The 26,344-nt window shown below is 44.7% G+C and overlaps 3 protein-coding genes across 3 annotated transcripts in view; 2 read left to right on the top strand and 1 right to left on the bottom strand.

Annotated features, from left to right (window-relative positions):
• The window catches only part of fsip1 (fibrous sheath interacting protein 1), an 816,866-nt gene that overhangs the window by 566,924 nt on the left and 223,598 nt on the right, over positions 1–26,344 (bottom strand). The gene's annotated exons all lie outside the window — the stretch shown is intronic.
• On the top strand, positions 3,850–4,302 carry LOC139262278 (sorting nexin-18-like; the record flags this gene model as incomplete). The annotated part of the gene is made up of 1 exon (XM_070877432.1): positions 3,850–4,302. A coding segment is annotated over exon 1 (429 nt), but the record flags the coding sequence as incomplete, so codon positions are not given.
• Positions 4,347–10,955, top strand: LOC139262277 (sorting nexin-18-like). The gene is made up of 2 exons (XM_070877431.1): positions 4,347–5,122; positions 10,679–10,955. The coding sequence occupies exon 1, from the start codon at positions 4,364–4,366 to the stop codon at positions 5,105–5,107; it is 744 nt and encodes a 247-aa protein (XP_070733532.1). The 5' UTR covers positions 4,347–4,363; the 3' UTR covers positions 5,108–5,122; positions 10,679–10,955.

Here is a 26,344-nt window from a genome sequence, read left to right as displayed (position 1 = left end):
AAATTGCGTGCTCTATCAAAAGCCTTTTCCTGGCTGTCCTCCCAAACCCAATCGCGACCTTTGCGTAGGAGCACGTGTAGCAGCTCTAACAGCATGCTCAATTTGGGAACAAAGTTACCAAAATAGTTCAGGAGCTCCAGGAACGAACGCAGCTCCGCTGTATTATGGGGTCTGGGTACTCTCTGGATCGCTTCCGTTTTGGACGCAGTCGGCCTGATCCCGTCTGCTGCTACCCTCCTCCCCAGGAATTCTACCTCTGGAGCTAAAAAGACGCACTTCGCCTTTTTCAGTCGCAGCCCTACCCGGTCCAGTCTGCGTAGCACCTCCTCCAGGTTGTGGAGGTGTTCTTCAGTATCGCGACCCGTGATGAGGATGTCATCTTGAAAAACCACCGTCCTTGGAATCGACTTCAGGAGACTTTCCATATTTCGTTGAAAGTTCTCGGCGGCCAAACGAATCCCGAACGGACATCTGTTATACTCAAACAACCCCTTGTGTGTCGTGATGGTGGTCAGCTTCTTCGACTCACTCGTCAGTTCCTGGGTCATGTAAGCAGAGGTCAGGTCCAATTTTGAAAAAAGTTTGCCACTGGATAGCGTCGCAGAGGGCCTCCGCTCTCGGTAGCGGATACTGGTCTTGGAGTGACACCCGATTGATGGATGCCTTGTAATCACCACATATCCTGACCGACCCATCCGCCTTGAGCACCAGCACAATCGGGCTCGCCCAGTCACTGAATTCGACTGGCGAGATGATGCCTTCCCTCAGCAGGCGGTCCAATTTGCATTCTATCTTCTCCCGCATCACGTACGGCACCACTCAGCCCTTGTGGTGTACTGGTCTGGCGTCCGGATTTATGTGAATCACTACCTTGGTTCCCATGAAAGTGCCGATGCCGGGTTGAAATAATTAGTCAAATTTGTCCAGGACCTGTGAGCATGATACTCGCTCCACAGAAGAAATTGCATTGACATCGCCCCATTTCCAGTTCATGACAGCAAGCCAACTCCTCCCCAATAGTGCGGGACCATCCCCCGTGACAATCCAGAGTGGCAACCTGTTCTCTGAGTCTTTGTGGGTCACGACTACCATGGCGCTGTCTAGCACCGGAATGATCTCCTTTGTATATGTCCGTAGCTGTGCGTCAATCGGCAATCATTTTGGCCTCCTGGCCTTGGACACCCACAACCTTTCGAACTGTCTGATATTCATCAGGGACTGGTTGGCCCTCGTGTCAAGCTCCATTAATACTGGGATGCCATTGAGGAACACTTTCATCATTATTGGTGGCGTCCTGGTAAATGAACTGTATATGTGCTCCACATGAATTCGCTGAATTTCAGCTTCCAGCCATTTCCCCCAGTATTCATTTGGCCTCGTAGGACTTACATCGGGCCCGTCCTCCTCGTACATCAACCTAGCTGCAGGCTTCCTGCACATACGCGCCAAGTGACCGCTGATGTTGCAGTTTCTGCAGGCATATTGCTGATACCTGCAAGCTCTGGCTGGATGTTTGCCTCCACACCTCCAGCATGAGCTGGAGGCCCCGTTATTGGAAACAAAAGGGCCATTACGAGTCGATCGTCTCTGACTGTCTCTGTAACTGTCCTTAAGCACACCATTAACAGGTGTTGATGGCCCCATTACTGGCCGCATTGTCCATTGCGATGGCATGAATCGCCGTTCAGCTGGCCATTGTCTCTGTTGAATTCCGCCTTTGGGTTTGACTACGTGCTGGGGCATGTCCGATTGCCCTTGTCTGCCTAGAGAACTGTGTGCCGCGTTAACAATGTTGACACCCTGGTCGTTTGCCGCATTTGAGCCAAGATTTTTGTCATACATCATTCTGGTCTCTTCCTCCCTTGAGATAAATGTCTGGGCTATCAGAGCCGCCGCTTCCAAGGTCAAGTCTTTGGTCTCAATCAGTTTCCTGAAAACCCCAGCGTGCCCAATGCCCTCAATAAAAAAGTCTCACAGCATCTCCGCTCTGCATGCATCTGGGAACTTACGTAGGCTCGCCGGTCGCCGGAGATCTGCCACGAAGTCAGGAACGCTTTGCCCTTCTCGCCGCCGGTGCGTGTAAAACCGGCATGTGCATGCTGCTCGCTGGTTTAAAGTGTTCCCCGATCAACTTACTGAGCTCTTCGAACGTCTTGTCCGCCGGCTTCTCTGGCGCTAGAAGGTCCTTCATCAGGGAATACATTCTGGATCCACAAACCGTCAGGAGATGAGCCCTGCGTTTGTCAGCCGAATCCTGTCCCAACCATTCCTTAGTGATAAAACTTTGCTGTAGTCTCTCAATAAAGTCGTCCCAATCATCACCAACACAGTATCTGTCTTCTGTGCTGCTAGTGGCCATGCTCGCGTGGTTTAAATCCCAGTTTCTCGTCGCCAATGATACTATACAGTATAAATGTACACGAGGCTCATACTTGAGAGAAGGTCACTCTGTGACCAGTTACCTTTATTACCAAGACCTCAAGTGATGAAGCTGGGTGGAGCTTCCCCTTTTATACCTGAAAGTCCAGGTTAGGAGTGTCTCCCACAAGTTCACCCCTTGTGGTCAATGTTCTCAAGGTGTACAACTTAGGTCAGCTTATACATGGGTTACAATGATAGTTGAATACATGACACTGGGGACATAAAAACAGGAAAGTAGAGTGCATTAAGAGGTTAGGGTGATGCAACAAGTTAAAGACCGGGAGGGAGGGAAAGAGAGAGCAAGGTTTGAGACGGGGCAAACAGAAGAGAATCTAAGACCTTGGGATAATTTCTGAGTGGGGCTTGAGCCCACAGGAAGTAGTTGTAATGCTGAAAATTTAAAATTCTCATCCTAGTGTTTAAGTATCTTCATGGTCTCACCTCTCCTTATTGCTGTAACCCCCTCCAGCCATACAATCATTTCCCCCAAATTCTAAGTCCCGCTGACTCTGGCCTCATGTGCACCCCCACGTCGCCCTTCGCCCCACCATTGGTATCCATTCCTTTTGTCACTTGGGCTCCATGATCTAAAATTCTCTCCCTAAACCCCTCTATCTTTCCACATCCCACTCCTCCTTTAAGAAGTCCATAAAACCACCTTTTCAACAAAGCTTTAGTTCGCCTTCCAAATGTCTCCTCTTTAGGCTTGGCATCCCTTTTGTTATTATTGTGAAGCAGCTTGGGACATTTTTGTACATTAAAGATGCTTTATATATATATACACATGCAAGTTGTTATAAATCACATGAGTTTCCCACAAAAAACAGATCAATGTTTTTGAATAAATCATGTGTTATTAAAAATAAATAGAAATAGTGTAGACATAAGCTGCAAAGATACTAATGCCCTTGGATACTGAAAGCTAACAGGGATGAGGCATTGGGTTAGAACACTGCTAAGAAGGCAGCCAAGCGGATTGCTGTGCCTCCATTAGGAGGAGAGTGAGCAGAGTGCAATTGCATTGTGCTAAGTTTACACAGGCAGTTTCCATTATACATGTGGATATAGAAATTTCTAATGATAAAAGTTAGTAGCAAATGCACACAGATGCACAATTTTTTATATATTGTTCCTCATTCTCCCACAAGGATTATCACGGCCCAAGTGCAGTCCTACAGGTCAAGTAGCAGTGGCGTAACTAGAGGATGTGGGCCCCAATACAAACATAGATTTTTAAAAATCACAGAACGGCAGGGAAAAGTGCAGCTGGCTAGGGAAGACCCCGCGCAGCCGCTGCTCCAGTGAGGGGGTCCAGGGGCCGAAGAGAGAGTTCGGGGTCTGGGGGAAGCCGGTGTGAGGGGGAGCCGGGACCGGTGTGAGGGAGGGTTTACGGGGTGGGAAGTTCCCGCGGGGTCCGGGAGCGGAGCTGAGCCGGGTGCGGACGGTGGGACAATGGCGTTCCAGGCTCTGGCTCTGTACGATTTCCAGAGCGAGAATGTGGGTGAGATCTCAGTGCAGGAGGACAAGGTGCTGACAATGTACTGCGAGCACGACATCAAGGGCTGGCTGGAGGGGGCCAACAGCCGCAGCCAGAGGGACCTCTTCCCGGCCTCATATGTGCAGATCCTGCGGGCTGGGAGCGGGGGCAACGCTGTGCCCGGTGTCGGTGCCGGTGCCACCGAGCCCTCCGCCTCCCGCTATGCCAACGTGCCGACCGCCGGCTACGACAGCCCGGCGCCACCTCAGCCCCCCAGCGGCTTCCCCCTGTCGGCCTGCCCCGCCGCCAGCACCTTCTGCCCCCCGCCTCTCACCCAAACAGGCGGCAGCGGCCTCAGGGGGCTGGTCCTGGCGAGGCTGCAGCACGGGAGCCGGTGGCCAGAATGTCGGGCGGTTGGTGTCCTCCTCCTCCTCGGCTGCCACCTCCTCTTTCAAGAGCACGGCCATGGTCAGCAGGAACCTCAACCGCTTCTCCACCTTCGTCAAGTTGGACGTCGAGGCGTTCATCATGGGCGAGGAGGCCAGCTTCGTCAAGGATGGCGACAAGATCCGCGTGGCGGCCAGCTCACACGGCCCTGAGTGGCAGGAGAACCCTTACCCATTCGCCTGCTCCATCGACGAGCCCATCAAGCAGACCAAGTTCAAAGGCATCAAGAGCTACATCTCGTACTGCCTGGTGTCCAGCCACACCCAGTGTCTGGTCAACCGGCATTACAAGCACTTCGACTGGCTGTACAGCCGGCTGGTGGAGAAGTTCCCCGTCATCTCGGTGCCCCACATTGTCGAGAAGCAAGCCACCGGTTGCTTCGAGGAGGACTTCAGCTCAAAGCGGAAGAAAGGGCTGAATCTGTGGATGAACCACATGACAAGCCACCCGGTGCTGGCCCGCTGTGACGCCTTCCAGCACTTCCTCACCTGCAACGACGAGAAGGCTTGGAAGCAGGGCAAGAGGAAAGCCGAGAAGGACGACATGGTGGGAGGCAACTTCTTCCTGACACTCAGCACCCCGCAGAGCCCCCTCGACCTGCAGGAGGTGGAGAGCAGGGTCGATGGGTTCAAAACTTTCACCAAGAGGATGGACGAGAGCGTTTTCCAGCTGAGCCACACCGCCGAGTTCGCGAGGAAGCAGGTGGTGGGCCCCCCTTCAGGCGAGGTCCCTATTGCCACTGCATTGGCTGCATTGGTGTAGTTACGCCACTGTCAAGTAGGCTTCAATTTATTTAAATCATATTGCAAAGTTGGCAATTCTTTTCAAGAATATTATTTTATTTGAGCATCACTGTTTGTCACATTATTGCTCGAGAACAAAATGACAAAAGTACCTCAGCTATGATATCATCATCATCACAGGCAGTCCCTCGGAATCGAGGAAGACTTGCTTCCACTCTTAACATAAGTTCTTAGGTGGCTGTACAGTCCAGCTGTACAGTACAGTAACACAATGGCTGAAAACAGATTGAAGAAGGCTGTCTATTTGATTAATCTTAGATTCTGTCACTAAATTACATTGATTAACAATGTACAAAATGGCCTTACAAGAACTTTTCCTAACAATTACAAGTATGTCTGATGAAGAGTAGCTCAGAATTAGATTGGTTTCGTAATCTGTAATCTTAATTTAAAAAAAATGTATTTCTTGAACATTTTTATATATTTGATTTATAATGGCATTGATTGCTCACTTTGAATATCGAAAATGTTCTGACGGTTGTGAACAAATGCCAACTCATCGTCTGACTTTCACATTAAACAAATACACAAAACCATGAAGATTGTAACTTTAAGTTTAGAATCATATATTTATCTAATGCTGTTTTATAAAACATACAATTAGAAACTCATGAGAATCATTTTGGTAATCGTTAAATGGATTTATTCTCAAATTCAATCAAAGAAAAGTTCAATTTAAGATTGAGCTCAATCTTTTGATTTCAAACAGAAATAATGTAAACTGCTAAAACTTTCACACCAAGTTGAACAAAAATATTAACATATGAATATGAAGGACCAAACACTATTAATTTATTGAGGACAGTATCAGATGTCCAGCATTTCCTTTTTCTACAAGTGACAATAAACTCACTGTATGCCTCGTTTCCATTTTTGGTCAATCTACACAGTTCAGGAAAGAGAAGGTTTGCTTTATTTTCTCAATGATTATACAAATCATCTCCATTCATGCAATTTTTATACTTAAATTAAGTCAATTAACAAAAACTAGATGGAAACTAGATGAAAGAAAGAGCAATATTTCTGCTGTTTGCAATTGTAAATGTAATAAGGAAACAAAAATTTTAAGCATGTGTCTAATGGACACATTTTCAAATTTACTAATGATAAACAATAATATTCCCCTATGTTTTATTTAAAAAAATACACAAACTCAAATTTGGATGTATAGCAACCATAAAAAGCTACAAGCCAGACAACGTACTTTCAGGAGGAAATGACGATCTTTACAAAGGATTTTGAATTTTGAAAATAAAAAGACTGAAACTATTTCAAAATGTATTGTTAGCCCTCATTCAGTAGTTTTGCTTCAATTCAATGTGCACAACAATTTTTTTTTTACCAAGGAAGTTAATTAAAATGGCGGCAAATTTAATCAAGGTGTGTCATGGCCTGGTAACCAGAATAAACATAGACTAATAAAGGAATGACAGTTTGAACTGTAGTATTTTGGGGAGGGGAGGGGGAACTCGGGGAGCATGTCAACAACAATATCACCTATTTAAGAATGAAACAACACAACTTTGTCTATATACACGTTTATGTTCCAATACTATTTTTACGAAACCAATTACTTTTACAATACAAATATCACTTAATGAATCCAAATTCATGTAATGAACTTCCAATGTTGATAAACAGGCATCATGGATAATCTCATACGACTTATTTTTAACTAATTATTGTTTGAAATACATTATCAATGAAACAGAACAAAAGCCAGCTTCAGATCCACACTTTTGATACAACTGACTTCTCCTGTAAATTGCTTTTTTTTTTGACCTAACCAATTGCTAGAATTCTCTAATTAGAACCACTGCTCATGTTGACTAAAAAAGCTTACTATCCCATTTGTGACATCAAAGTCATAGAATCATAGAATGGTTACAATGCAGAGGAGGCCATTCAGCCCATCGAACCCATGCCAGCTTTCTGCAAGAATACTTTAGCTAGCCCTTTCCCCGTAGCCCTGCAAATTTCTTTCCTTCAGGTATTTATCCAACTCCCTTTTGAAAGCCACGATTGAATCTGCCTCCACAACCCTCTCAGACAGTGCATTCCAGATTATAACCATTCGCTGCGTAAAAAGGTTTTTCCTCATGTCACCTTTGGTTCTTCTAAAAATCACCATAAATCTGTGTTCTCTGGTTCTTGACCCTTCCGCCAATGGGAACAGTTTCTCTCTAACTTCTCTGTCTAGACCCCTCATGATTTTGAAAACCTCTATCAGATCTCCTCTCAACCTTCTCTGCTCTAAAGAGAACAACCCCTCCAGTCGAACCACATAACTCAAGTCCCTCATCCCTGGAACCATTCTTGTAAATCTTTTCTGCACCCTCTCTAAGGTCTTCATATCCTTCCTGAAGTGCGATGCCCAGAATTGGACACAATACTCCAGTTGAGGCCGAACAAGTGTTTTATAAAGGATCGTCATAACTTCCTTGTTTTTGTATTGCAAGCAGAGATAGATGCAAGCATCTGCCTAGTGTCTCTATAACTGAAAACAGTTATTTCCTCATCAACTACTGATGAAATAAAATCTATAAAAGCCATGTAGGTCTACCAAAAGGAAGTAGTATATCTTCTAACACAATGTGTAGAAGGGCTTGTTAAGATTACAAAACATTTTCATCTCAGATCACACCATCACCATCGTAGCATCCTCAGCTTTCATTTTTTTTAAATTGCTAATAAAGGGTATATGATCATGTTTTCTCATCCCCAATTTCAAAATTTAGATCTCCTTCCTCATTTTCCCTTGCCCCTTCCCAAAAAGTATTTGAGATCTCACCAGCGCACACAGATAAGACTGTACATCACATTTTGGTGACTCTCTGAAGGGAGTCTGCTCCCAGCCTTTAGGAGGTGCAGAAAAGTACACTATATAGGCCCCAAGTTTCGTGCCACGGCGAAAACGGCGCACCTCCGAGCTGGGCGCCTGTTTTTTGCGGCGAAAACTGCACCTAAAAAAAAGTCCGCTATTCTGGAGCTCGATGTCTGCTTGGCGCGGCGCGCTCTTCGCAGCAGGGAGCGGAGCCTGAGAGTCGCGCCGATTTTCTAAGTAGCAGGGGGAGGGTACAATTTAAATTAGCCTTCGTGGTGCCTGCAACCCTGCGCATGCGCGTTGGAGCGTGCACGCACGCGCAGTCTCACACAAACATTGGCACTCGCCCATTTTTTTAAATACTGCAGAAAAAGTGAAGATTTGTTTCTTGGACCCTTGCAAAGGCTTGTAATTTAATTTTTTTTGATATTTCTGTGTGTGAGGGAGTGCTTTTAGCAGCACTGCTGAATAAATCACCTGCTGAAATCAGTGAGTTCAGCTTTTCACTGCTAAACTTGCAAAACCGGTGCTGCATTGGTGCATGCAAATTAAGGACTGTGTGTTTGGAGAAATAAGAGTGCCAATTCAACTTTGCAATAATACGTGGTGTTGACAATGCAGCACCCATTCTGCAAATTTAAATATAAAACTGTCGATGTGGCTGCCTCTCCCTGTCCAAATGGCCTCAGTCCCCCTCACAGCTCAAAGGCTGCTGCTGTATCTTCGGCTGCCGTTGAGCCACTGACGCCACCCCTAAAGCGTGGCCGAATGGCCTCAAGCACCATAAAGAGCTGCGTGTGTCAGGTGTTGATTCTTCGGCTGCCGGCCAGCCACTGACGCAGCTGATATCCTATGGCCGAATGGCCTCACGTCGGTCCGCTGCTGATTCTTCGGCTGCCGGCCAGCCACTGACGCCGCTGATATCTCATGGCCGAATGGCCTCGGGTCCGTCCGGTGTTGCTTCTTCGCAGCCAGCCACGAAGAGAATGAAGGCCTGCCTCAAGCACTGCAGCTCAGCTCGAAGCTTGCTGCCGCTGCCGTCGAGACACTGACGCCACACCCCTGCCTGTCTCCAACATGAAAGGCCTGCCTGAAGCACAGCAGCTCGAAGGCTGATGCTATTTCACACAGGTAGGAACATGGTTTATTTAATCTTTTCTTTGCTTATAAATTTTTATTCAGGTTGGATTTATTTGTATATTATTTGTATAAGTATAACTAAGGATTGATTGTAGAATTTAATGACTTCCCTTCCCCCCCCCTCCCCCCACACCTCGTTCCCTACGCCTAATTTGTAACCTACGCCTGATTTTCTAAAGTGTAGACAAGGTTTTTTCAAGCATACAAAAATCTTCACTTACTCCATTCTAAGTTAGTTTGGAGTAAGTTTTCACTCACGAAACTTTGAAATCAGGCGTAAGTGGCCGGACACGCCCCCTTTTGAAAAAAAATTTCGGTACCAAAGTGAAACTGTTCTAACTGACTAGAACTGGAGCAAACTAAATGTGGAGAATTCCGATTTCTAAGATACTCCATTCTACACCAGTTGCTCCTAAAAATCAGGAGCAAATCATGTGGAAACTTGGGGCCTTGGATTCAGCTTACAATTTTCTCTACTTACTGGCAAAAAGCACCTTTGTTCATTTGGTACCAGTCAAAAACAGCTGAAATAAAATCAGTAATTCACCATCACACATCAATTTGCCTCTGTGGCAAAGTGCATTGTTAAGAATTCGCTTTCTTGTAATTTTAATGGTTTACCCGAAAAAACTTCATGCAGCACTTTTAAAATGCCTTTGTGAAACTAGAACTTCACATTAGGATTTCCAACCTGCTGGGCACATGAAACTAGTACAATTCTATAAAATTATTATTTAAAACTGTTAGTCAAATCAACAAAAGCAAATTTAAAATAAAAACACGAGATAGAATTAAATGCTGCAATAAAAGTATTTCAATAAAAGATAAAGGGATTTTTCTAAATTTCAATTTTTGATTAAAATTTCAACGAAACCTGACAAAAGCAAATCAGAAGTACAAATATCAGTGCTTCTTGTAAAAGGGAAAGGGAGACATGAAATTTGTTTATGTGGAATTGCATATTACAAATGACTAATATTTTCAGTCACTATAAAATGCATCTCATAATTAGAGAAAAATTAGGAAAGACTTTAAAAACGCTCAATTCTTCCCTGCTGTCTCTTAATATGACTGTTTCTATTCATTGCTGTCTAACCTCTATTGAGTACACCCTGCTAAGACTGACAGTAAATTTTTCTTGAGTTTATGGTCACAATTGGACCTCATGGTCTTATAAAGGAAGCTATCACAGCTGTGTACACATTCATTAATTGCCAGTGAGTTTTGGGGGTGACTTCAGTATGAATAACAGTTGAGGTCACGTTATATATCTGTGCCTGCAGGCCTAGTATACTTATTGTCAAGCATGGGACTGTAAAAGCAACTGGTCATGAACTTGCGAGCATACTCTAAATGCAAAATGCCCCTCTTATGACTGGCAGGGGTGACCACCACACTGTTAAAATCAGAGTGGCACTTTTATCAGGTTCTCCCTTAAATCGATTGTGCATAAATATTGATAATAAACTTGATCCATAAGTTGACTAACATAAACAAAGAATACAGACAGCGCTAAAATATGTTTTTATACCAAGTACTAATGCAATTGCTGCCATTTGTTTCCAGGACAAAAACAGAACAAAATGTACATGTGCTATATAAGACAAATCTGAAAATAGAGGGAGATAATGTGTAATAATGAAGCACATTGTCATTGGAAGACACTAGTCATGCAGAAAGTTTCAAGAATTCTCGTACCACAGCACTGTAATTCCACTTGACAAACTCAACACACCTCAGGACATGGAGAACTGAACTGTGCTTCCAGGAGTTGGAGGTAGTGGTTACTGAAATGATTACTCAAATTGTGGACAATGATTTTCATACCCTGCTTGTACTCATATGCACCGATTTTATTCCTGTTCACTTTGGTCATTGCGCAGGTGAACTAGCTGAAGAAAAATTACTTTGAAACAAAAGTTGGAAATAGTTTCAACAAGATATCGATACATCTGCATGCCAGCATTCTGATCGTCTATTTTCTGTTTTAAGAAAATTATTAAGTCAGTCACATCCAACATTCAAGGTAATAAACACCAAAACTCATGCACAAAAATATGAGCTGGTTATTGTATGTCACAAAAAGGCAAGAGATGTTACCATGTTTTTACAGAGGGGGTCGAGAGAAGTGGTGGTGAGGCAGAGCTGGGTGTCATCAGTGTACATGTGGAAACTGACATGTTTTTGGATGATGTCGCCAAGGAACCAACATGTAGATGAGAAATAGGAGGGGGCCAAGGATAGATTCTTGGGGGACACCAGAGGTGACGATGTAGGAGAGGGAAGAGATTCTCTGGCTACGATTAGATACTAAGGCCTCAATTTTCCCCAGTATTTGCTCCGTTTGTTTTGGAACAGGCTGCTTTTTCTGGCCTAACTTCGCAGTTTCCCCAATCAATTTGCACCAGCATAACTGACTTAGTTACTTTTTTTTTTAGGTAAGCTTTTTTTTGCTCAAAAGGGGGCGTTACCAGCTACATACACCAATTCTGGCCACTTAGGCAACTTTGGCCAGCTAATAGTTACTCCATTTCTACTTACACCAGTGTATGCGGCCATTTAAGAAAATCCTTGTGGAAAGTTAAAGAAATCGGCACCGGTAAGTGCAGCAGATGCCGGACAGCAGCAGCAGGAAAGGTAAGAGAGAGGGGGTGAGAGAGGTGGGGGAGGAAGAGAGAGGTGGGGGGAGGGAGAGGGAGGGGGGGGAAGCATTTTGGGTGTAGTTAGATGCTAAGACCGGGAGGGAGGAGGCCATTCGGCCTGGGCTAGGGGCAGGGGAGCAGACTGGGAGGCCACTCGGCCTGGGCTAGGGGCGGGAGAACGCACCAGGAGGTCACTCAGCCAGGGCTATGGGTGGGAGAACGCACCGGGAGGCTGTGGGGGGGGTGGGGAGGGAGCAAACAGGCCAGCATCGGGGGCCACTTCAAAGCTGAATGCAAGAACAAATATCAATTATTAAATAAGTAAATAATACCTCCCTCTTGGGGACTTAAGCCCTTCTAATGCTCTGGTGTGGGGTTAATGGCTGATTTCCAACTCGGAGCGTTACTGCGCATGCGCAGCCATTTCAGGGACGTCAAGAACATCACTTTTTTCCATCGCGCATGCGCAGAAGGCCCGGCACCTATTTCCAGCGCAGACCGCAGGCTCCACCCTCCGAGGCGACTGGCCACGCTGCGCGGTTGCAAACTAGAAACCAAACATCAGGGAAACTATGAAGATTTTTTCCTGGCGCATCTACTCACGTAATGAAGCGGCGCAACTCGGGCAAGTACACTATAAAACAGGCTCGGGGAAAATTGAGCCCATAAGAATGGAATCAGGCAAGTGCAGTACCAAACAGCTGGATGACGATAGAGAGGCATTGGAGAAGGATGGAGTGGTCAAGCATGTCAAAGGCTACAGACAAGTCAAGAAGGATGAGGAGGGATAGTTTGCCTTTGTCACAGTCACAAAGGATGTCATTTGTGACTTTTATGAGAGCCGTTTCGGTACTGTGGAAGGGGAGGAAATCTGATTGGAGAGATTCAAACATGGAGTTGCGGGAAAGATGGGCATGGATTTGGGAGGTGACAACACGTTCAAGGACTTGAGGGGAAAGGGAGGTTGGGGATAGGGTGGTAGTTTGCAAGGATGGAGGGTTCGAGGGTTGTTTTTTTTTGAGGAGAGGGGTGATGACAGCAAATTTGAGGGAAAGAGAGCCAGTACCTGAGGAGAGAGAACCTTTAACAATGTCAGCTAATAATGGAGCCAGAAAAGGAGGTTGGGTGGTCAGCAGTTTGGTGGGAATAGGGTCGAGGGAGCAGGAAGTGGGTCTCATGGACAAGTTGAGCTCGAAGAGGTCTTGAGGGGAGATCAGAGAAAAACTGGAGAAAGATGTGAAGTCAGGGCTAAGGCAGGGGGGATCCCACTCCTGTTCCTATTTCTTATGTTCTTATAATCTAAAAGTTGAGCAATCATTGCTTTCTCCTGGACACACGAAAGCCTTGAAAGTCCTGAGGAGCATCATCAGCATCATCGTCAGCAAACACAGTTGATGGCCAGATGTTATGCCAAGCATTGACCAAGATGTCTGCAGTTACAAAGTTCCATGCATCCACAGCTGCCCAGATGGCATCCTTGATAGAGAAAGCTTTTGAGAATGCTTTTATTCCCAAGCCTGTATTTACAGCATAAAGCAAACACCTCATAAACTCGTTTTTGTAGAGACACTTCATTGATCTCAAAATTCCTTGGTCCATTGGCTGAATCGGTGATGTAACATTTGGAGGTAAGTAGATTCCATGGACATTATCCTTTACCAGAAGCTCAGCATCGGAATGTGCAGAGCAATTGTCTAGCAGCAAGTATATTTTGTAGTTTTCCTCAAGGCCAGCTTCCATGCAATGAGCACGCGCCTGAGGGACAAAATTCTTCTCAAATCAGTTCAGAAAGATTACCCTGGTTACCCATGCTTTCTTATTGGCACAATAATGCACTGGCAATACTCTCAAACCCTTGAAATATCTTGGATGCTGGCTTCTCCTAATGACCATATAAGCTTATACTTATGTGTCCCAGCCGCATTTGCAGCAGCAAGCACAGTCAATCTATCCTTGGTGTCTTTTACACCTGCTGGCTGTGTTTCTTCTGCTGCTGCTAATGTCTTTCATGGTATGTAGCGCCAAAACAGAGCTGTCTCATCAGCATTGTACATTTGCTCAGGTGAAAGGTTTTCATCAGCAATTAGTTTGATGAACTCATCAATATAATTGTCAGCTGCCTCATGATCTGCTGAGGTTTTCTCACCACATACTTTCAGTTGTCTGATGCCACGACACCTTTTAAATTTGGCTAGCCAACCAGAAGAGTAACTCGCATGGAGTTTCAATCCCCAGTTGTGCATGGAATATTTTAGCTTGTTGCACCACCATTGGGCCAGACAAAGGAACCTTTTCACTTCACCTCTGACACCACCATTCCATCACTGCTCGATCCAAATCATCACATTTCAGCTTCTGCATACTTGTTCTCTCACTCATTTCCTTATGAACATTACTTTCTGCATAAAACTTCATGAGCTGTTCTTTCTGTTTTCTGATATCATAGATAATGGAGAGTCCAACACCATACTCCTCACTCAGTCTTCTCACTGAAGCACCTCTATCTAATCTCTGGAGTAACTCCACTTTCTTGGCAATTGAAAGTGAACTATGCTTCCTCTTTCATTTATCTGAACCCACTGGGGTACAGGTACCTGTATCTGTTGGCCATTTTGACATGTTTGCAAAGACAACACAAATTCACAATCTTTACCTGTGCAGATCTTTAAATTGGGAAAACCACCACAGTGATGGAGTCAGGTTGGGTGGGGTCTGATCATGGGGTGTAGGTGGGTCAGCTGGGATAGCCCTATAATGTTTAATGCTACTAATTTTTTTTTAATGCTGAATTTAAAAGTGCATGTACAGTACAGGTGCAGATAGTATTTTTTATTGCAGGTATATGTACAGGTGTGCAAACTTAAAATCGCAATCTGGTCGGGTCAGCTCGTGTGAGGTCGGGTCAGCTCCACTCGGAGTCATGGGGCGTGGCAATCCGATCACGCGGTTGCTGCTTTGGGGAGCTGCAGTGTGCTGTGCAGAGTTTGATTCTGGCCGGGGACTTGCGCGCGGGAGGGGACCTGCGCGCGGGAGGGGACTTGCGCGCGGGAGCTTGGTTGATTCTGGCAGGGGACTTGTGTGCTGTGCAGAGTTGATTCTGGCCGAAGAGACTTGTGTGTTGTGCAGAGTTGCTGCGGACCCAGGAGCAGAGGTGTGGTGGCTGTGAAGACTTGGCCTGGAACAGGTAGGATTGACGTTTTATTCTTGCAATTTTTGTCACTGTACAGTAGTTGGATTTCATTTTTTGACATTTCACTGGGCCCGGCTGGCAGCGGTAACTGTTTGGCAGGGTATCCGGATTCCAGAACATTTTTTAGATTTTGGACGACCATGCCACAGATTGTCCTGGAGTCCGGAACATTCTGGATTCTGGAACACTGGATTTTGGATGCTGCACCTGTATTAAATAATTACTTTGCTTCAGTATTTATCAGGGAGATAGAACAGGTGGAGATGACATTGAATGATGAGATTAGCATTGAGTTAACTGCATTTAAAATAAAACGAGGAGATATACTAAAGCAACTAATCAAACTCAAAGAGGGCAAAATCCCTGGTGTGGATGGATTACATCCGTGCATTTTAAAATAATCTAGTGAAGAAATAGGCTTTACTACACATATTTAGTAACTCTTTAGAAAAAGATGTATTGCCATAGGACTGGCGGATAGCTAAGGTAATACCTATATTTAAGAAGGGAGATAGAACATGTCCAAAGAACTATAGGCCAGTCAGCTTAACACCAGTGGTAGGAAAAATAATGGAATCCCTACTAAAGGAGTAAATAGAAGAACATCTAGAAACAAAAAATATAATAATAGTCAGCATGGATTTCAAAAGGGAAAGTCTTGCTTGACCAACCTAGTTGAACGTTTTGAAGAGGTAACAGAAAAAATAGGCAAGTGTAATGCAGTAGATGTAAGTTATTTAGATTTTCAAAAGGCCTTCGATAAGGTACCACATAATAGACTAATGATAATATCAGGGAATGCGGAGTCAGGGGACAAGTAGCAGAATGGATAGCTAGCTGGCTTCAAGACAAAAAGCAGAGAGTAGTGGTAAAGGGTAACTATTCACAGTGGCAGAAGGTGGGAAGTAGTATTCCACAAGGATCAGTGCTGGGACCACTGTTGTTTATAATTTATATTTATGATTAGACTTTGGAATCAAAAACTTAATTTCTAAATTTGTGGACAATACCAAATTGGGGGGGATAGCCAATATTGAGAAGGACTGCAACAAATTACATGAAGACATTAATAAAATTGAAGAATGGGCATATAATTGGCAAATGTGAAGTATTACATTTTGGTAAGAAAAATAGGGAAGTCACATATTACTTGGATGATACGAATCTACATGGGGTAGAGGAGCAAAGGGATCTAGGCGTACAAATGCACAAATCACTAAAAGTATTGACACATGTTAACAAGGCCATAAAAAAGCAAACCAAGCACTAGGATTTATTTCTAGAGGAATAGAATTGAAAAGTAGTGAAGTTATGCTTGGATTGTATCAAACCTTGATTAGACCACAGTTGGTGGAGAAATTCGTCGTGCCTCTGTTGCGGCGTTGTCCTGGGCGGAGCAGTAAATTTTGCGCTGGGAAATGGTTTGCGCCTCCAGCTGCAAAATTTACCAGCTGGGTCTGGAGTTTAGAGTGGAGCGCTAAGGTAGTCGTTGCACACCTCTTTTAGGGCTACTCCAGTGCAGCTGAGGGGAGTGCTGCACTGTCCGAGGTGCCGTCTTTCAGATGAGATGTTAAACTGAGGTGGATATGAGAGAATGTATCTGCTCTCTCAGGTGGATATAAAAGAAACCAAGGCACTATTTTGAAGAAGAGCAGGAGAGTTTTTCCTGGTATCCTGGCCAAACCTTATCCCTCAATCAACATAACAAAAACAGGTTATCTGGTCATTATCACATTGCTGTTTGTGGGAGCTTGCTGTGCGCAAATTAGTTGCCATGTTTCCTACATTACAACAATGACTACACTCCAAAAGTACTTCATTGGCTGTAAAGCACTTTGAGACGTCCTGAGGGCCTAGAAATAGTGGATGCATTGGTGATCATTTTCCAACAGTCTATCGACTCTGGATCAGTTCCTATGGACTGGAGGGTTGCTAATGTAACACCACTTTTAAAAAAGGAGCGAGAGAGAAAACGGGTAATTATAGACCGGTTAGCCTGACATCATTACTGGGGAAAATGTTGGAATCAATTATTAAGGATGAAATAGCAGCGCATTTGGAGAACAGTGATAGAACTGGTCCAAGTCAGCATGGATTTATGAAAGGGAAATCATGCTTGACAAATCTTCTGGAATTTTTTGAGGATGTAACTAGTAGAGTGGATAAGGGAGAACCAGTGGATGTGGTGTATTTGGACTTTCCAAAGACTTTTGGCAAGATCCCACACAAGAGATTGGTGTGCAAAATCAAAGCACGTGGTATTGGGGGTAATGTACTGACGTGGATAGAGAACTGGTTGGCAGACAGGAAGCAGAGAGTCGGGATAAACGGATCCTTTTCAGAATGGCAGGCAGTGATTAGTGGAGTACCGCAGGGCTCAGTGCTGGGACCCCAGCTCTTATCAATATATATTAATGATTTAGATGATGGAATTGAGTGTAATATCTCCAAGTTTGCGGATGACACTAAACTGGGTGGTGGTGTGAGCTGTGAGGAGGACGCTAGACTTGGACAGGTTAGGTGAGTGGGCAAATACATGGCAGATGCAGTATAATGTGAATAAATGTGAGGTTATTCACTTTGGAGGCAAAAACACGAAGGCAGAATATTACCTGAATGCCGGCAGATTAGGAAAAGGGGAGGTGCAGTGAGACCTGGGTGTCATGGTTCAGCAGTCATTGAAAGCTGGCATGCAGGTACAGCAGGCGGTGAAGAAGGCAAATGGTATGTTGGCCTTCATAGCAAGGGGATGAGTATAGGAGCAGGGAAGTCTTACTGCAGTTGTATAGGGCCTTGGTGAGGCCCCACCTGGAATATTGTGTTCAGTTTTGGTTTCCTAATCTGAGGAAGGACGTTCTTGCAGCGAAGATTCACCAGACTGATTCCAGGGATGGCTGGACTGACATATGAGGAGAGATTGGATCAACTGGGCTTTTATATACTGGAGTTTAGAAAGATGAGAGGGGATCTCATAGAAACATATAAGATTCTGACGGGACTGGACAGGTTAGATGCGGGAAGAATGTTCCCGATGTTGGGGAAGTCTAGAACCAGGGGACACAGCCTTAGGATAAGGGGCAGGCCATTTAGGACTGAGATGAGGAGAAACGTCTTCACTCAGAGAGTTGTTAACCTGTGGAATTCCCTACCACAGAGAGTTGTTGATGCCAGTTCATTGGATATATTCAAGAGGGAGTTAGATATGGCCCTTACAGCTAAAGGGATCAAGGGGTATGGAGAGAAAGCAGGAAAGGGGTACTGAAGGAATGATCAGCCATGATCTTATTGAATGGTGGTGCAGGCTTGAAGGGCCGAATGGCCTACTCTTGCACCTATTTTCTATGTTTCTATGAAAGGCACTATATAAATGCAAATCTTTCTTTTTCTTTCTCTTTATTTCTACAGTATCGTTCTGCTAATGCAACCTAGTACTATACTTTATTCGCCTTTCTTGTGGCAATCAAGCATTGGGCTGACAGTTTCATAGACTCATTAAAGGTCATAAATTACAAACCACTAAATATTTTGCAGCTACAAACACACTTTTTACTGAAGGTGAGCCCTGACGTACAAATGGATTATCAATGGGAAAAGTTCTGAATGGCATACACAGTGAGAGCAGTTTTTAGTAGAGAGGATTTTTGATCACAAGTTTTAACAGCTTTGACTGGACATAGTGTGATGGAGAAGGAAGAGAGGGATGTCCAGGATTCCAAATGGTAGGGAAGGCTCAAGTTAAATAGATACTAGTCCAGGCAGTGGACCGACCGTAACAAAATGAGTTCCCTGGCCCTGGCAGAGGAACAGTGTCTCAGAAGGCTCAAACGACTGGGAAGGTTGTGACGGAGCTATAGCACTAAATCCATGAAGTCCATTAACAATGTATTACAAGTAAAAATAAAGATCATCAATGCCATCAACTTTTATATCAAAGAAAGCTTCCAAGCATCCACTTGGACATTTCGGGAATCAGCTGCTCTGTCATTTCTGCTCCATTAAATATGTACCTGCAATGGTTCCTGGAATCTATGGTGCTGTAATCACCACAGCATCAGTACTTTCTGATTTCTCTATCATAGGTAACTGAAACAGTTGTCCAAGTGAATTGAAGTTGACCATTACTGTGTCTTGGAGTTTTGACCCCAAAGTCTCCATAGCAGCAGTGAGAGTATTCATGAAAGATGTTCCTTCTGTATCTAGGCCTGCATAACTATGGGCTCCAATGCAGGTGTCATGTGTCACATTTGATCAATGGCAGACCTTGGAGTGCATGCCCGCAGATCCCTGAAAGTAGAATGCTAGGTGGATAAAAAGGCATACGGAATGCTTGCCTTTATTGGCCGAGGCATAGAATACAAGAGCAGTGAGGTTATGCTTAAATTGTATAATACTCTGGTTAGGCCACAGCTGGAATACTGCACGCAGTTCTGGTCACCGCATTACAGGAAGGATGTGATTGCACTGGAGAGGGTACAGAGGAGATTTACAAGGATGTTGCCGGGAGTGAAGAATCTAAGCTATGAGGACAGATTATATAGGCTGGATTTGTTTTCATTGGAACAGAGGAGGCTGAGGGGAGACCACATTGAGGTGTATAAAATTATGAGAGACCTAGATATAGTGGATAGAAAGGGTCTATTTCCCTTAGCAGAGGGGTCAACAACCAGGCATCATAAATTTAAAGTAATTGGTAGAAGATTTAAAGGGGATTTGAGGAAAAATTCTTCATACTAAGGGTTCTGGGGGTCTGGAACACACTGCCTGAAAGGGTGGTAGAGACATAAACCCTCACCACATTTAAAAAGTACTGGGATGTGCACCTGAAGTGCTGTAAGCTGCAGGGCCAAGGATCTAGAGCTGGAAAGTGGGATTAGGTTGGATAGCTTTTTGTTGGCCGGCGCGGACACAATGGGCTGAAATGGCCTCCTTCCAGTTGTAAACCTCTATGATTCTATGATGTGCAGAACAAATATTGCTGCATGACATTATTCATGTGGAAGTAGGCAATCATAATCATCATCATAGAGTCCCTCAAAATCGAGGAAGACTTGCTTCCACTCTAAAAATGAGTTTTCAGGTGACTGAACAGTCCAATATGGGAATTACATTCTCTGTCACAGGTGGGACAGACAGTCGTTGAAGGAAAGGGTGGGGACTGGTTTGCCACATGCTCCTTCCTCTGCCTGCACTTGGTTTCTGCTTGCTCTTGGCGATGAGATTCGAGGTGCTCAGCGCCCTCCCAGATGCACTTCCTCCACTTAAGGCGGTCTTTGGCCAGGGACTCTCAGGTGTCGGTGGGGATGTTGCATTTTATCCAGGAAGCTTTGAGGGTGTCCTTGAAATGTTTCCTTTGCCTACCTTGGGCTCACTTGCCGTGTAGGAGTTTCGAGTCGAGCGCTTGCTTTGAGAGTCTTGTGTCAGGCATGCGAACAATGTGGCCCGCCCAGTGGATCTGGTCAAGTGTGGTCAGTGCTTCAATGCTGAGGATGTTGGTCTGGTTGAGGACCTTAATGTTGGTACGTCTGTCCTCCCAGGGGATTTGCAGGATCTTGCAGAGACATCGATGGTTGTATTTCTCCAGCGATTTGAGGTGTCTACTGTGTGTGGTCCACATCTCTGAGCCATATAGGAGGGTGGGTATCACTACAGCCATGTAGACCATGAATTTGGTGGCAGATTTGAGGGCCTTGATCTTTTCCTCAGGCAGCCGAAAGCTGCCCTGGCGCATTGGAGGCAGTGTTGAATCTCGTCGTCTATGTCTGCCCATGCTGATAATAGGCTTCCGAGGTATGGAAAGTGGTCCACATTGTCCAGGGCGGTGTCGTGAATCTTGATGACTGGGGAGTAGTGCTGTGTGGCGGGGTCAGTAGGCAGTGCAAGGTGTTCGACTCCTTTACACTAACCAGATCACATGCAAAGAAGTGACAACTCATAACATTCCTACTGCTGTAACAGCCTCCATTTAAAATCAGGTCAATATTCCCATATAAGACCTATTGCGGTAATTGCAGAGGAGTCTCCCTGCTGTCTGCCACAGGGAAAGTTATTGCAAGAACCCTCCTTAATCATCTCCTAGTGTCGCAATACGGATTCGGCACCGTTTAGAGACAAAACGGATACGATTTTTACCACGCAACAAATCCACAAAAAGTCTAGGGAGCAGCACCAATCTCTGTACATGGCCTTCTTTGACCTCACAAAGGCCTTCGACTCTGTCAACCGTGAGGGATTATGGAGTGTTCCCCTCAAATTTGGCTGTCCTCAAAAATTTGTCACCATCCTCCGCCTGCTTCACGATGACATGCAAGCCGTGATCTTTACCAACAGATCCACCACAGACCCAATACAAGTACAGACCGGAGTCAAGCAAGGCTGTGTCATTGCACTAACGCTCTTCTCAATCTTTCTCGCTGTAGTGCTTCATCTAACTTCAAACAAGCTCCCCGTTGGAGTGGAGCTAATCTACAAGACGAACGGGAAATTGTTCAACCTCCGTTAACTCCAGTCGAGTACTAAGATTGTCCCAACCTCTGTTATTGAATTACAGTATGCAGACGACGCTTGCGTTTGCGCACACAGAGGCCGAACTCCAAACCATCGTTGACACCTTCACTGGGCTTTACATTAAACATCCGTAAGACAAAGGTTCTCTACCAACCTGCCCCCGTCTTACAGTACTGTCTCCCAATCATCAAGATCTATGACAAGACCTTGGACAGTGTGGACCACTTTCCATACCTTGGCAGTTCCTGTCACTGAGGACAGGCACCGATGACGAAACCCAACACCACCTTCAGTGTGCCAGTGCAGCCTTCGGCTGCCTGAGGAAAAGAGTGTTTGAAGACCAAGATCTCAAACCCGGCACAAACCTGTAGACCCCACACTGGACTCATCAGTCACCTTAGAACTCATGTTAGTGTGGAAGCAAGTCATCCTCGACTCTGAGAGACTGCGGAAAAGATAAATCAGTGGGACTTGCAATGTTCTGGGTCTTCATTAACCATCACAAATGCTGTCCTTTCACCACTTCAGTATCAATATCTTCTGTAGCATCTATCAGTGCTGGTGCCTTATTCAAATAAGAGTGGTGATAGTTATTGCTCAGGTATGTGGTGCTTTTAGGGTATGGCCAATGGCCAGATGGATTCTCCTTGATCTGTGAAGGGAGCAAATTGCCAGCATATAGTCATATTTAACCAGCTGGATACTACATTGTATGAAACAGAGACGGTTAGGAGAAGAATTCAAAGTTATGAAAGGTTTTGAGAGGATGAATAATACTGCTTTCACTTGTTAACAAATTGGTTAACAGGGAACCACATACTCAGGATTATCACCACAGGAACAGAGATGGAAGTTAGAAAGAATGTTTTCAAATCAGGGGTTATTAGTACATGAAGGCCAGGAAATTAGATAATGCAAAAAAGTGGGCGTGTGCACTGCGATCAGAGATACGCCCATGTCCGCATGTCTATTTGGTGCTGCCTAATTTAAATGATTGTAGTGCACAGCCTAGTGACTATCGTGCTGATGACAGGCTGTGTACTCAACAGAGGGCTCAAGTTAGCGTCACGGAAGCAAGGATGCCTTTCCTTAAAGTTAGGTTGTTCATTTTCAAAGCCTTAAGGCTGAACTGCCTTCTGGGAAAAAAATTAAAATCATTCAAAACTAGGCAGTCTGCAGTTCTTAAAGCTGAACTGCCTTCTACACATAAAAATGCGAAAAATGTTTCAGCACTAACACAAATGGCTCAACAGGCCAGGGAAAGGGCATCTATGGTCTTGGATGCTGCACTCCAGCTTTGTGCAGGGTTCAACACTGGAAGAGAGATCCTCTACTGACAGGGGGTCAGGGGCTCTCCAGAAAGAATGTGTGACCAGATCTCCAAGGCCGTCTCTGCCAGCAGTAGCACCCCGCTAGTACCTGGCTCCAGTGCCCAAAGAAGTTTCATGACCTCAGACGAGTGGTCAAGGTTAGTGAATGCATCATCAAAAGCCATCTCCTACCAACTGCACCAATAGCCTCACACACTGCTCAATGCATGAAACCCCCACCACCCCCATCACTCATCTACCAACAATCTCTACCAAATATGAGGCATAGTCACATTCCCCGCTTCACCTCACCCTTTGGAGGAGACGGTGCTGGCCATTCTTGGCAGGGGCATGGCTGAGCTCTTGGCCAGTGGCGGGACTGAAAGAATACAAGATGCTGATATCGTCATACGTTATCCTTTTTCTCACATCCCACGAATCCTCATCCCACAATCTTTTCTGATTTACAAGCTGCATAAGGGGTAAGCATGCACCTCTTGCTTCACCCACCTCTCCTCACCACAACCCTACCCTTGGTCCTTCCTCATTTCAGACACCCAAGAAATCCAGTCAGTGATTCACCAAGAAGAGCGAGGGGAAAGTGAAGGTGTTGAAAAAGAAACACTGTCACTCTATTTAACACACCCAGCCACCAGCTCCTCGAAGTCGTCCTGCAAGATCATCTGCTGTCTCGCCCACTGAAAATCAGCAGCTCTTCATTAGCCAAGCAGAAGCCACTGGGATGGCTCTGTATAAAATCACTAAGATAGGCAAAGGCAGACGCAAAACACACACTAAGGGAATGCACAAGGGTCATTAGTTGATTTTTTATTATAATATCGGATGCATATGTAGATAAAGATAGATTGGAAAGTTTGCTTGTGATGACTTTTATTTCAGCATTGTGGCCAAAAGGACATAGTGATGGTCAGGAACAGATGGAAGTTAAGGTGTGGGATAAATGTTCAAAGCCCACTATGGGGTTGTGTTCCCTGGTACTGCTGGTGGATGATTCGATCCCAGATAACCTGGCCAGAAAGGGGCTGTCTGGGCTGCCTCAAATCTTGCACTCCCTCCTGTAATGCTTTCCTCTTCTTCCTAGTCTTTCCTCCGCAGGCAGCTTCATCTCCATGTGATGTTGCAGCCCAAGGGGGACTGCAACTCGAGCCCCAGGACTGTGAGCAAGTAGTGTTCTCATAGGCCTTCCTTTAACATCCAAAGCCTTACAAGTGTCAAGCTGCACTCCCTGCACACTTTAACAACTTTTTAAATGTATTGCACCAAGCCACTATGTAAAAAAAAGTACAAAAGCTAAAATCTAAACTTACCTGAAAGATGTGTGTGCCCCCTTAAGAACCCCTGGCAGTGTTTCTGTTGTACTGCTGCATGCACATACTTCTGTGCGTGATTTGGTATCCAGGGCGGCGACATCCAAAATCGCAGCCTTGCGTCAATTTAGGAGTTGCACGTGGATTGACGCCATGATTTGTATATGTGAGCGGCGAGGGTAAGCAATGACAGTGCTAACAACTTCCCCAAAATGGCAGCCAGGAGAGAGAAAGAGAAAGAGAAAGAGAAAGAGAGAGAGGGAGAGGGAGAGAGAGAGAGAGAAAGAGAGGGGAGGGGAGGGAGGGAGGGAGGGAGGGAAGGAAGGAAGGAAGGAAGGAAGGAAGGAAGGAAAGAAAGACTTGGATTTATATAGCCCCTTTCACGACCACCGGATGTCTCAAAGTGCTTTACAGTCAATGAAGTACTTTTGGAGTGTAGTCACTGTCATAATGTGGGAAACGCAGCAGCCTATTTGCACGCAAGCAAGTTCCCGCAAACAGCAATGTGATAATGGCCAGATAAAGTGTTTTTTTGTTATGTTGATTGAGGGATAAATATTGGCCAGGACACCAGGTATAACTCCCCTGCTCTTTGAAACAGTGCCATGGGATCTTTTACGTCCACTTAAGAGAGCCAACGGGGCCTCGGTTTAACATCTCATCCGAAAGACCGCACCTCTGACAGTGCAGTGCTCCCTCAGCACTGCACTGGAGTGTGAGCCTAGATTTTTGTGTGCTCAAGTCCCTGGAGTGGACCGTGAACCCACAACCTTCTGACTCAGCGGCGAGAGTGCTACCCACTGAGCCACAGCTGATACTGTCAGCTGGCACAGAGGCTATAATATCGTTTGAAAATGAATTGGATAATGATTTGAAAAGGAAGGACAGAAGTATCTTCAGTTGCTTAGCTAACACAGGCACAAGCCCGATGACTTGGAGCCTCCTTCTGTGCAGTAATTTCTCTTTCTGTCGGTGTAGTTTTTTTTGCATAAATGTTTCACATATACAATTTCCCTCATAGGCCTTGCACTACTACTTTAAAGTGATATCCATAACTTATTTTGTGCTTCTTTTAAAATCATACACCTTTCTCAGGACCACCAGCAGGTCTCTGAATGCACAAGGCAGCTATGATGCTGTCAATGGCATACCACCATGCTTCGGACCTTTCCTGCATGTTGAAGGCTCTCCGCTAAAAAAATGTGCTCCCATCTCTCCACAGCCATATTCACTTGGACTTCCAGAGTCCTCCTGACCAAAACTGGCTTTATGCTGCCGTCATTAAGTCAATTTTGCTACAATTCTGAACTCCACAGATTCTTGACTTTTTGAAATTTACACGGTTCAAATGCCTCATTGCATGATTCAGGAAAATCACTCGCTCAGCTGTGCCATGATTAGCTGCTACTTTTTCACTGCCACTTAGAATTTGTATTTATCACAGTCAGCATAGGAACAGGCTACAAGAATTTCAGTGTTGTTAAAAATTGAAAAAACATGCTTTACTGCCTTTCTTTTAATAAAAGGATGAATGCCAGCACCTAAATTTTTGTCAGCTGTTTTTCTTCATGCAATATTTCTCTTGCCCGAGCTATTTCCCCATTTCTTCCAATACATACCCCACTATATATTTCTTCAGAAGTACATTCAATTTCTGAGCAAACATAGATGCAATGTCTCGTTGGCTCAAGTCTAAACTTGTGCTTGTGTAATGAAATGCCATCTTATTTTGCTTACCGCAAAAACAGACCTTCTTTCACAAACTCCTGCCAAATTGAGCTCTAGCTCCATGCAGCAAAGATTTTAGATTTTAAACCTTATAGATCATATTTTTTCTTTCATTACTGTATATATGCAGCTGCGATCATTTTCCTTCCAACTAGAGCAATAAAAAAAACAAGATAGTGCAACTGAAAAATCATGGAAGCATTTTCAATTGTACTTCACGCAGACTTTATTAGTACTAACATTATATCAAGCAAATCACAGTTCAAATTGTATATTTTCTTTACAGACTAAACACATAGTTTAGTAGATTATAGAACACCTCTAATTCTAGCTAAGCAACAAAAGCAAGGAAAATACAATCACATGGTAGGCTGGTGGACTGTGAAGAGATATGTTTTTAATTAAGCAAAAAAGCACAATTTGCAGCCAGTAATTTTCACCATTACAGAGGCTACAAGGCAACATAATATAATGATTTATCCAGTGTCAGGTTAAGCAAAATAGCTGATCCTTAATTAAACATATTGAAC

This window comes from Pristiophorus japonicus, chromosome 4 (assembly GCF_044704955.1).
Source record: "Pristiophorus japonicus isolate sPriJap1 chromosome 4, sPriJap1.hap1, whole genome shotgun sequence".
In the NCBI taxonomy this organism is placed as follows: domain Eukaryota; kingdom Metazoa; phylum Chordata; class Chondrichthyes; family Pristiophoridae; genus Pristiophorus; species Pristiophorus japonicus.
Note: the sequence above shows the minus strand (reverse complement) of the source record. Positions and strands in the feature narration are given on the sequence as shown.